Source organism: Herpailurus yagouaroundi, unplaced genomic scaffold (assembly GCF_014898765.1).
Source record: "Herpailurus yagouaroundi ecotype Mexico unplaced genomic scaffold, PumYag 184, whole genome shotgun sequence".
Taxonomy (NCBI): Eukaryota; Metazoa; Chordata; class Mammalia; order Carnivora; family Felidae; genus Herpailurus; species Herpailurus yagouaroundi.
In genome coordinates this window covers 39,399,548-39,411,686 of record NW_024412415.1, presented here as the reverse complement: position 1 = coordinate 39,411,686, position 12,139 = coordinate 39,399,548, and the positions used below count along the sequence as shown (strand labels likewise).

General features: G+C 44.4%; 1 protein-coding gene across 3 annotated transcripts in view; it reads left to right on the top strand.

The window, feature by feature from the left end:
* Positions 1–10,664, top strand: part of PTPN9 (protein tyrosine phosphatase non-receptor type 9) — an 82,086-nt gene extending 71,422 nt beyond the window's left edge. For all 3 annotated transcript variants that reach the window (XM_040493314.1, XM_040493313.1, XM_040493315.1), the window contains 5 exons: positions 492–558; positions 5,090–5,168; positions 6,360–6,510; positions 6,935–7,142; positions 7,936–10,664. In XM_040493314.1, the coding sequence (XP_040349248.1) occupies positions 492–558; positions 5,090–5,168; positions 6,360–6,510; positions 6,935–7,142; positions 7,936–8,150 (720 nt within the window). In that variant the 3' untranslated portion in view covers positions 8,151–10,664. The remainder of the gene's footprint in view (positions 1–491; positions 559–5,089; positions 5,169–6,359; positions 6,511–6,934; positions 7,143–7,935) is intronic.
* The last annotated feature ends 1,475 nt before the right edge of the window (positions 10,665–12,139 follow it).

Genomic DNA, 12,139 nt, shown 5'->3' with positions numbered 1-12,139 from the left:
AACCAAGAGTCAGATACTCAACCGAGTCACCCAGGTGCCCCTTTTTTAGTTTCTTGATGGTGTCCTTTGAAGCACAAAAGTTTTCCATTTTAATGTAGTTCAGTGTATCTGGTTTTCTTTTGTTGCTTGTATTTTTGATGTCATGGCTAAGAAGGTTTTGTCTAACCCAAGGTCACAAAGATTTAACCCTATGTTTTCTTCTAAGAGTTTTGTAATTTTAGCTTTTACATTAGGTGATCTGTTTTGAGTTAGTTTTTGTGTATAGTGTGAGGAACAAGCCAGCTTGATTTTTTTTTTTTCCTCCTGCATGTGGATATCCATTTGTTCCAGTAACATCTGTAGAAGTTAAGTTTTGCACTGACGCTTTCCTCACTTTCTGCCTGACAAGAAGAGAATATCTACACGTTGGGTTTTATTTACCTAGTATATAATTTTCCCATCCAAATGGTATATTCCACACAGCTGCAATGATATTTCCTTTTTATCATTAGACAGATTACATCAATGCCAGTTTCATGGATGGCTACAAGCAGAAGAATGCTTACATTGGTACACAAGGTAAGTTAGTCTGCCCCTCAAAGTTGGTTTTTTGTCATCTACCTGTGATTTCTTGCACCAGATGATTGCATGGTTTTTAAAGGAAATGATCATTTGAGGTGATGTTGTGGCCACTAGCTCCTGGCCTTTCATAAAGACTGAGGGTTATTCAGGAAGGCAGAGGAGAGGTATAGAGTTTCTGTACCAGATATGCTTGGAAACTCGCTGCAGAGATAAACTGGAGATTTGAATATAACACTGCCACAAGTTTTTGGATTGTATATTACCAACCCAGAGGAATGGGACACCAGAACTCAGTGGCCAGTGAGATGTTCTTTGTGTCCAGGAGGCCAGAAACAGCAGTGGGACTTCTCAGAGATTCAGTCCAATCTATGAAAGGGTGTTGCTGTCCTAAGAGACTTTTGCTGGTCCCTGTGCCATCAGAGAGCACCCAGCAGTCTTCTGACATGGATAGTCTATACTAGTTGACTGTGAAGTACTGGACTCTAGGAAGATTTCATATAGAGTTTCTATAAATGCTCCTTTGGGCCCCAGTACTACTTCTGACCTGGCCTCTGCCATCTCAAGGAGAATACCAAGTTGCCTTCAAAGAGGGTGGGAAGAGATCATAACACAGGAGCACGTAACAGACACCCTATGGGCTTTAGGCCCTTTGACCATCGCTGACCATGGCCAGCAAGAGATCTGGCAATTACCTCTTTAACCAAGTGATCATACTTAATATCACCAGTAATAGATATTATGCCTCTGTTGTGATACAGTGAGAACTGTACAACATAACTTGTATTGTTTGTGGCCAGTTTTTAAGTCTAAATCTGATCATGAAAAATAAACCAGACAAATCCAGATGGTGGGACATACTAGAAGAAAACTGGCTTAGACCCTGCAAAGTTAATGCCATGGAAAATAAAGGCAGGAAACTGCTCTAGGTTAAAGGAGACTAAAGAGATAGGATAACCAAAAGCACATTCCCATGATTAGAACCTCAGTTTAGAGAAAAAAGCTATTAAGGACAAACTTGAGACAATTGGAAACTGTGTATTAGGTAATATTACTGTATCAGTGTTTAATTGTTTTTCAGTGTGATTAATGGTATTGTTATTGTAATGGTATAGGAGAATGTCTTTGTTATTCTAAATATGTGCCTAAATATTTAGGAATAAAATGTCATAATGTCTGGAACTAACTTTTAAATAGTTCTGTTAAGAAATATTCTTGTGTATGTATATACAAACAAATGTCTTATAATGATAGCTAAAAATGATAGCTTTCTACCTAAAGAATATATGAGTACATTGTAATATTCTTCCAACTTTTCATCAGTTTCAAATTTTTCAAAGTAAGTGTTGAGGGAGAAAAAAATGGATTCTTGGTACATTGTTAATTGGTCTGATGGTCACAGGTTTATATTTTCCCCCTAGAAGGGACCACTCCCTCCAAAAGGAGTCCTTTCAAGACCCTAAGAAGAAATGAGAATTATCAGGAAAGATTTTTGGTATACAGGATATGATGTGATCTGCCTGAAAGTGGGGGCTTTGTTGAGGAAGATGGCCTTGGCATGGTTGGACTTACGGAGGGTGAGGATTGGCTCTAGGGTGCCTCAGAATGCTTCCTTCTCGGATTTATGAGGCAAAGCCACTGCTTAGAGTTGTAATTTATGCAGGGATTGGATCCTTTAGGGCAGCTTTGAAGGACTTGTCCAGAAGAAACTCCTCCAAGAGTATGAGAGAGATTTTTTGAGTCAAGCATAGATCACCTTTGGACAGAATCAGCACTCTCTTAGGACTGGAAAATGGGGTCTTGTGATGTGGAGAAGGCTGATTTGATTTGCCGGGCTAACTTTCTTGGCTATATTGAGTATTCTGATATAAAATTTTATTTTATTTTATTTTAATATATTTATTTTTGAGAGAGAGAGGGAGTGCACGTGAGTTGGGGAGGGGCAGAGAGAGATGGAAACAGAGGATCTGAAGCAGGCTCTGTGCTGACAGCAGAGAGCCTGATGAGGGGCTCAAACTCAGGAACCGTGAGATCATGACCTGAGCCAAAATCAGATGTTTAACCAACTGAGCCATCCAGGTGCCCTTCTGATTATCATTAATAATAATATTTCTACAAATAATGTCTGTCATCTCTTGAGAGTATCTATTATGTATTAGGTATATAATCTTCATCCGATTATTACAGAGACTCTGCAAGGAACGTTTATTAACCCAAGAACAAACTGAAGCCCAAAGAGGTTAGGTGATGTTGGATCACACACGTAGTAAGTGGGAGAGCCCGGATTTGAACGTATGTCTGTTTGATTCAAAAGTCCTTGCAAGCCAAGTCAGAGGATTGTTTCACCCATGTCAGCATAAACCACTGATCTGGGAAGTGCAGTTTTCCCTTCTAAATTTCTCTGATGCCTTGGAGGAAATTCTGACCCTTCTTTGCCAAGCGTGAGTCTGAGTAGTATCTGGGTTGTAGGTGCGCTGATTGACAACACCATTTTTGCCAGTGATGTAAATGTGGAAGATAAAGGATATGAGTGCTGCTTGGTGCAGAATAGCGGGATGTGGACAAGGCCAGGAGTCTGAGATGGGGAAAGGGAGTTCTTAGTATCTGCTTCACATGCATCCGATGGTAATGGAAGTGCATTGTAGAAAATTTAGAAGATGGGATGAAATTCAATCATAACGCTAAGACTCAGAGATAATGTTAACATTTTGCCGCACCTCCTTCCAAACTGTTTTCTGTGTGATCAAATAGATACAGACATACAAAATAGCTAACAAAATGGGCTCTTGCTATATATTACCTCTTTTTTCATCTGATGGTATCTTGTGAATATCTTTTCATAGCAAAAGTAACAGGTCTTACAAAATCACCTTTATGGACTGCTTAAATTGGGGATAGGCCATAATTTAACTAATCCTCTCTTGGTAGACATTTAGCTTGTTTCCAAGACTTTATATGCTTTTGGCAGTGTCCACTTCTGCCAAGAGGGAATTCTAGTATCATGAAACATTAATGCTGCTAAAAGGCTTGAGCAAAAATGGCAGTGAAACCAGCACACTTCCAGGACAAAATTAGCCCTTAATATTGCCCTTCTTCCCTGTAAGCAGAGGAGGAAAAAGCACTGGGAAAGTGAAGCCCAAAGAGGTTAGGTGATGTTGGATCACACATTGAATTACCCCAAGTGATTAGCTCCTTGATTAAAAGGGAGCTGGTGGCCCACAGGTATCTTCCAGGTTTCCCCTGAGCGCTCAGCCCTGTGAAGTTCTAACTCTAAAAAGGGAACCTGAAATAAATAAATAAATAAATAAATAAATAAATAAATAAATAAATATAAAAATAAAAAGGGAACCTGACAACGTGACTCTTACCCTCAGTACCATGTTTGCCGAGACATGTTTAATTCTCACAAAGTAAAACGACTAATGTAAGACCATGTGAATTAAATGGTTAAGCCGTTTTGATCCAGCTGTGCCATCAAGAGCTGTCTATATTGTGATGAAGGAAGTTTTTAGAAAGATTCAACTGGCAGGGGCATCCAGAATAGACTGAGAGAGAAAGAGTCCTATTTAGAAAGGTAAACCAGAATGATATAGTAACTTTGGCAAAAGATGATGTGGTCCGTGTGGCAGTGAAATTGGGCCGGGAGAGCAAGATGGGGACAGAAGGATAAAAACCAAAACCAATTCAAAGGCAGAAAATCTCTAGGACTTGGTGGCTGCTCTGGGAGATAAAGGAAATGGATAAGTCAGAGTTGACTTTTTAAAACTGAGTGATTTACAAATGCCAGTACTGTTAACAGACATGGGAAAGTAGAGAGAGAAAGCTCATTTTGAAGGAAGAGATTGGATTGCAAGCATGTTGGGTCTGAGGAGACCCATGATGGGATATGGAGGGGGAGTGATTCAGTAAGCTACTGATGTTTATAAGCTTAGGGGAGATGAAAGCAGCTAGAAGTGTGTACATAGTAGATACCATCTGTCTGGATGTGCCAGCTGAAGCCCTGATGGTAAGGCTCTTGAGAGGGTGTGTAACAGTATTTCTCAAACTATAACCTACCTACGGCTTCAACTGGGATCTCGTTAAAATGCAGACTGCACATTTCTTTCCTTTTTCTTTTCTTTTTTTTAGTTTTATTTGAGAGAGACAGAGACAGTGTGAGTGGAGAAAGGGCAAAGAGAGAGAGAGAGAGAGAGAAAGAAAGAGAGAGAATCCCTAGCAGGCTCCGTGCTGCCTATGCAGAGTCCAATGTGGGGTTCAGACTCTTGAAACCACGAGATCATGATCTGAGTGGAAACCAAGAGTTGGATGCTTAACTGACCCAGGAGCCCCAGATTGCACATTTCTAACACTCTCGCATATAGTGCTGGTGCCAGTGGTTCAAGGACCACCCTGAAAAGCAGGGATGTAGTGAGAAGGGCAGGGAGCTGGTGTCTGTACTTGGGAGTTACTAGTTGGGAGAAAACCGGAAATGCCTGAGAAGGAAAAAAGGGCTTCCCAGAGTTATGTTCCTTGTCTTCTTCTTTTACTCCAGGCCCTTTGGAGAATACCTATCGTGACTTCTGGCTCATGGTATGGGAGCAAAAAGTCCTGGTGATTGTCATGACCACCCGGTGAGCCCTCTTTCTTCCAACTGCACTCTGCCCCCACCCTGTTTGTAAGCATGGAGGATTCCAAAGGGGATTCAACTTTTAGAACAATGAGGATTAGAAAAGCCATGGCAAAGAGTTTGAGATGTTTTAGCTTTTTCTTAGTGGACCCAGAATTAACATAGCCAGGGAATGGTAGAGATTGATTGATCTAACTTGAAAAAACTTTAATCAATGGCTCTGGTGACCCTGTGCCAGTTATAGGCTATTCCAAGGTCCTGGCCTCATCCACTAACGGAAGTCCTGGGAAATGTGGGGTAATTCACTTTTAATCTGCTCCCTACTTCCAAAGAGCAGCTGTCTTCCTGGCTTCTGAATTACCAGTTCCCCTCTGCTCTCCCCTTCCCTGCTACTTTTGATCGTTTTTCTGCTCATTTGTATTTCTGCCTATAAGAGAATTGCAAAAAGAGAGATGAAACATAATAGGTCAGGCAGGGAAGCTCTTGATGCAAAGAACCCTTTTGAAATTTTGGTCTGCATATCTGCCAAAACCTTAGGACACAGATTCATTAGTATCATCATTGTCATTATGGTAACGATAACCTATTTCAGATGAGGAGAAGAAAGTTAATGAAAATGTTTGCTCGGTTCCCTTTCTCGTGGCACTGTCACAACCGCCTTCGATCTGGAGAGATGGTGGTGGAAGAAGGACCACCATGGAGCACTTTGGAGCCACTAAAGGGCAGTGACGTGGATTTTAGGCCTTTACCCAAACCTCATGCTGGCTCCCAGGAGCTGTGCCTTTCCCACTCCTCTCAGCCCAGGGCCCATAATGGGGAAGGGAATGAACAGTGGCTGAGACACAGGACAGAGAGTTCAGTCTGGCCCACCACATTTCCTCTACTGTCTTTTTTTGTCCACCCAGTATTTATCCCAGATGTGTGAAGAGTACCAAGAAGTATCAGAAAAGGGGCCAAATGGTGTAGCAGGCACTCAATAAATGTCTGCTAAGTGAGTACATGCAGAAAATTAGCTGTCATTATATGTGTTCAGAACGAAGGTGTTCTTCCTTTCCTGCCCAGAAGCCAAGATACCGGTTAGAAGCAATGCAAGAGATGACATTGCTGCTAGGGGTACAGCAGATCATGGGGACAGCGGGCTTACTGCTGCGGAGAGGGAGGACAGAAGGCTTACCTTGCTCTGTGTTGTCTTCAGCTTTGAGGAGGGCGGCAGGAGAAAGTGTGGCCAGTACTGGCCTTTAGAAAGAGACTCTCGGATCCGATTCGGCTTCCTCACGGTGACCAATCTAGGCGTGGAGAACATGAACCATTATAAGAAAACAACGTTAGAAATTTACAACACGGAGGTAAATCCCAGTTTCTATTTTCTCACTTTTTTTAAGCTGGAGGAGAACCTTTACTGTAAAGAAAATCTCCAGAGGGAATAGGCAGGATTCCAGGCAGCTTATAAGTTACTTTCATTTTTCTGGGAACAAGATCAGGATATTCAGCTCAGAGCCAATAGAGCCATATTGTCTCAACCCAGCAGTGGCATTACTTAGGAATAAAAATTGTAAGAAATCTGAATCCTCCAGTATAGAGAATTGTGTCCTCTCCAGACACTTAACCTTTCTTTTGGGTTTGTAGAGAAGCGATTGTGGAAGAAGTTAAGGGTGGTAGGCAGGAACCTTGGCGGTGGGGATACCAGGGTGTCGAGAATATAGAAAAGCCAAAGGTAGTCTGGGCAAGCAGAAATGACCTCATTAACTTTTGCTTCTTTTCCCATTCAAGGAACGGCAGAAACGCCAGGTGACCCACTTTCAGTTCCTGAGCTGGCCAGACTATGGTGTCCCTTCCTCAGCAGCTTCTCTCATTGACTTCTTAAGAGTGGTCAGGAACCAGCAGAGGCTGGCCGTCAGCAGCATGGGTGCACGCTCCAAAGGGCAGTGCCCTGAGCCACCCATTGTGGTCCACTGCAGTGCGGGCATTGGCAGGACAGGTAATGTACCTGATGCAGCAGCTCCAGAGGCAGTAAGGATGGGGGTAATAACAATGCTCTTACTGCCAGTTTGCAAGAATTTGATCCATTGGTGGTGAATCGCCATGAAAGTTCCTCCTTATGTACGTTTGGTATCCCTGGTGCCAGCTGTACTGGCCAGAATACACTTGACAGGCCAGGCCCCTAGCGTTTGATGCTTTATACCTCCCGTCAGCATGATGGTCTTCTGACCCCATCACTGTCACCTGGGTGTCCCAGGGAGTGCAGCTGGGCTGTTGCTTCTTTCCCATCCCCCTCCCTAAGGACATCCCCACCCTGTGCTGTGCTCTCCATTCTGGAGCTAGTTAGCAGCTTTTGCCTTAAGGGGATGTGCATTGCAGGGACTGCTGGCCTTTCTAGTTCAGAGGTCCCTTTGGGAGAAAGTCAGGAAGAATAGGTTTGTGTTAGGTCTCTGTGGAAAAGTTGTGGAGTCTCTGAAAATTAGGGGCCAGGTGTGGGAATGCTGTCATTCTGTCTAAGATTAAAGCAGGCAGTTCCTATCTGTCACCTTTCCACTTACTCTTCCTGTTACCTCCATACTGTCCTGAGAGACAAGAGGCCTTCTCACTTCTCTGGACTCCCAACAGTCCAAAGTGACCTTATCCTTGAATCCTTTCAGGCCTAAGGCCAGCTGGCTTCCTGCCATGAGGCACCCTGCCTTTGAATTCATTCATCCAACCTGCCTGGGTCATTTGGTACAGGGAGGGATGCAGGAGAGCTAGACCAGGTATGACCACTTTTTTCCTTCCTTCAGGTACCTTCTGTTCACTGGACATCTGCCTGGCACAGCTGGAGGAGCTTGGCACCCTTAATGTGTTCCAGACAGTGTCCCGCATGAGGACCCAGAGGGCCTTCAGCATCCAGACCCCTGAGCAGTACTATTTTTGCTACAAGGCAATCCTGGAGTTCGCAGAGAGGGAGGGCATGGTGCCCTCCAGTCATAACCTCCTGGCCATGGAGGGTCAGTAACTGTCCCACGATCCTCCTACCTGCTGGCCATCCTTCCTTAAACTACCCTGGACACCGCTGAGCCTGTAGGTTGCCACCAGTTACGCTGAAGCAATGGACCAACCTTATACTTGTGTCTCCTGGCGCACTCGTGCACGCAAGGCAGTCTTTCCCTTTGGCTAGATAGATGTGGTGAAGTTGCCACTAGAAAGGGCCAGCAGCAATGTGTTCTTAATTCCTAGCACCTGCTATCGAACTGTGCCTTATTAAAACCAAATTGTGGCTATCGGTTTTTGCCAGGGGCCCCGAGGTAAGTGGGGAAGGAACCTCCCTCCCCCCTTTCCCAATGCCATTCTCCTTCTCGAGGTCTCTTTCCCATTCCTTCCCTTTGCTAGGATTTGATGGGGAGGTTTGGTGTGAGCATCCACCCTCCTTCCCAGAGAGCTTGACCAAGTTACATACTTTAGAGAACGTCCCCAGTGCCAAGCACGTTTATACCTAGGGCGTGTATTCCAGTCTTTTCTGTCATTCTCTGTGTGTGTGTGTATGTGTGCGCACTTACATGTATGGGTCCATATGTACGTGTGTATATAATATATATTGTATGTGATAATATGGTCGTATTCTATAAATACATATACACAGAGATACTCCTTTGTAGACGTTCCTGGGGTTCCGTGTTGCAGTTCAGGACTGCTTGCTTCTTGGACCCTACTGTTTATCCTGGACTAGCTGGGGTTGGGGATCATATCTCTTACTGTCAGACCGCAGAGTGGTGGAAGAGGACACACACATCCACTCTTCATGCTCCTGCCACAGGCCTTCATTCTCACATAATGACTTATCTCTTTCCAGGAGACTGCTTGTTGCAGCCGAGAATTCTGGTTTGTGGTGACACTGGTTTAACTCAGCATGAATTGCTCTTATCTGGTGATTTTACTTTGTTTACTTTGCCAATTTGAGGAATAGACCTCCACTGTGATTCCAGACCCCTCTTTCCTCTCACTGTCCCTTGGGGCTTGGGGTCTGGAAGTAGAAATGAACTCACTGAGCAGTCAGAGCCAAGAGCAATTGGTACGAAGTCTTAGAGGGAAAGAGAGGGAACCCAGGTGTGGGAGAAAGGAAACTACTATGAGAATCCCTCCTTGGGAGTGAGCTTTTTCTTTTCTAGAAAGTTCCTTTCCTTATGCAACTTGGCCCTGTCCACTCAAATGCCCATCTCTTCCTGCCTAGCAGCCTGCCACACTTTGGAGCTCAAGCTGGGTGGGTTCTGTGTCAATAAAAAGCTTGACCCCTGGCTGGGTGAGGCAGTTCCCTGCAATCACTGTTTGCCCCCTATTCACCCAACCTGTCCCTGTCTGCTCCCAGCCTCCCCAGCCTGATGTGCCAGGGATGGAGTCAAGAGTCCCCGGCACTCCACATTCCCAAGAAAATCCCAGGAACCCCTAAACCCTCCCCCATCACAGATGAGGTTGGCAGCTGATCAGACCTCAATAATTTTATACTGTAATAAGCTCTTTGAATGTATATATTCTTATTTTTACAATCTCTTCATTTTGTATTTAACGTCAATGGACTGAGTCAGATTCAGAAAATAATTGTAAATGTTCATATTCAATATCTTATAGCGATACAGTTTTGTATTTACATATAAATATACCGACATGATCAAACCCTTTTAGCTTCATCAATTTAGTAGCAGTCTGGGGCTGGGAAGGTGAGGAGGGGGTCCAAGAGCTGGTCCGGGAGGGATGGGGAGGCAGGGAGGGACCCGAGGCCTGGGTATCTGAGACTCAGTTCTCAGAGCCATCTACCTTGTCCATAGGCCATGGCCCTAGCTCTGGGCCGGCAAAGGGAACCACCAGTTGAATGCTTGCTGGGTGCCAATCTCTTATGCTCGGTGCTTTGCCCCCCATCACCTCATTCAAACCTAGCAATAATCCAGTGAGATTATTATTCTCACTACCTTCTATTTCTGTATAGATGAGGAAGGTAAGGTCCGGAAGATTTCAGTGATTTGCTCTGGAACTGGAGCTCAGGTTGGTGTGCTTACAAAGACTTTGGTGTCTTCACCGAATTGCCCTTTCAAAGATCAAGATAGTGTTTTGTCCTAGGAAACCAGAGGGTTTTTTGTTTTTTTGTTTTTGTTTTGTTTTGTTTTTAGCTCTCCTTGCAGAGCATAAACCATTCTTAAATTCCAGGTAGTTGATCCTGGCCCCATGATGCATGTTGGGTAACAGAGTTGGGGACTGATGCTCCCAGGTAGAACCTCCTGGTGTCAGGTCCTGAGGTCTCCAGAGTACCAAAGGGATCATCCTCCCAAGGAAACACCATGTATAGGGGTACACTGGTCTTTGTGGGAAGATCTTCCATCTCTCTTAGAATGGAACCAGGAGCTTTGTCCATGTAGCACCACTCCCTGTGCCATGTAGCTACTCCTTGTTGACCAGTGACAGCCTGCCCAGTTGGGACAGTTCTGGCCTGGAGAGTGTGCAAATACTGGGATGTTCTTAATAAAAGTCATAGCAGCCAACATTTACTGGGTCCTTAATTCTATTCCACAAACTATTCAAAGCGCTTTCTAGATGTTATTCACCACCCTCAAAACAACCTTTTGAGGTAGGTATTGACCAAAATAAAACTGAGGCACAGGAAAATTTAATTAGCCAATCAAGAATCCTGGTCATCTGACTCAAAAGGACCTGCTGTTCACTCCTACTAGAGTCCCTGTAAGGATCCATCTCCTGACCTGCCATATTTCTTGACTTTCTCACTTCAATCAAGAGCTGAAGTGTAGAATAAAAGACTAAGCCAGTCCTTTCCCTGGATGAGTCTTTGTTCTGTTGGGGGCAAGCAAACATAAGAGGTGAACAGAGATACTTGAAATCTGGGAAATCAGAGGGGTTTAGGGAAATGTGGAGGAAACAGGATTAATGATAAGAGATCTGGAGGAGGTAGTCTTGAACTGTCTTTTGTTTGAAGAGGCTGTAACCAGACCGCTCTGCAAATTCAGTAGTTATACATGAGTCGCACATCTGAGCCTTGGTGAGGTCATGACTGGCAAGAACTCCATAAAAATGCAGATTCCTGGGTCCTGCCTCGTAGGTGATTGAAAGATAGGATGAGCCAGGTTTCAGAACCATTGTCTTAGTCCATGTTCCTGACTCTGAGGAAGGTTAGCAAATTGGTGTTTCCTAAATCTGAAAGCAAGGGATCAATAGCTTTCCCCTACTGCCGTAGTTTACTTGTAGCTTTTAGCATTGTGAAGAGAGTGACTACCCAATGTGAGCCTACCTGTGCTAGGTGTTTCAAGAGGGAAGGGAAGGGGAAGACCGAGAAGGAGCTTGGATCTGTTGAGGAAGTTAAGGCTCTCACACCGGAGAATTGGTGAACAAAGCAAGAGAACCTGCTATCAAATCCTGGACTGTACAGTTGAGAACATAAGATCAAGTGTTCAGGGGAGAGAGAGCATTTCAGGCCAACTCAGGCTTCTTCCCACTTGAGTGCTGTTTTTTTTTCACCTAACTTACTCCCTCTAGCGATGGTCCCCCATCCTGTCCCTGTCAGCTAAGATGGGACATCTGAGGTGAAGGGTGCCCCAGCGTCCTCAATTTAGGAGGCCTACCAGTGTCCATTTCCATGTCATCACATGCAGGTAAATGACAGAGTGGGACCAGTTCTTGGGCAACTGGACTATTCAGCATTGTAGTTTGAGGGAGATAAGATTCCCAATCTTTTTTCTTAATTTTTTTTAAACGTTTATTCCATTTTGAGAGACAGAGCATGAGTGGGGGAGGGGCAGAGAGAGAGGGAGACAGAATCTGAAGCAGGCTCCAGGCTCTGAGCTGTCAGCACAGAGCCTGACACAGGGCTTGAACTCCTGAACTGTGAGATCATGACCTGAGCCAAAGTTGGCCGACTGAGTTATGCTGGCATACTGGAGTCACTTAACCGACTGAGCCACGCAGGCGCCCCGAGATTTCCACTCTTAAAGCCTCTCTTCTAGGCAC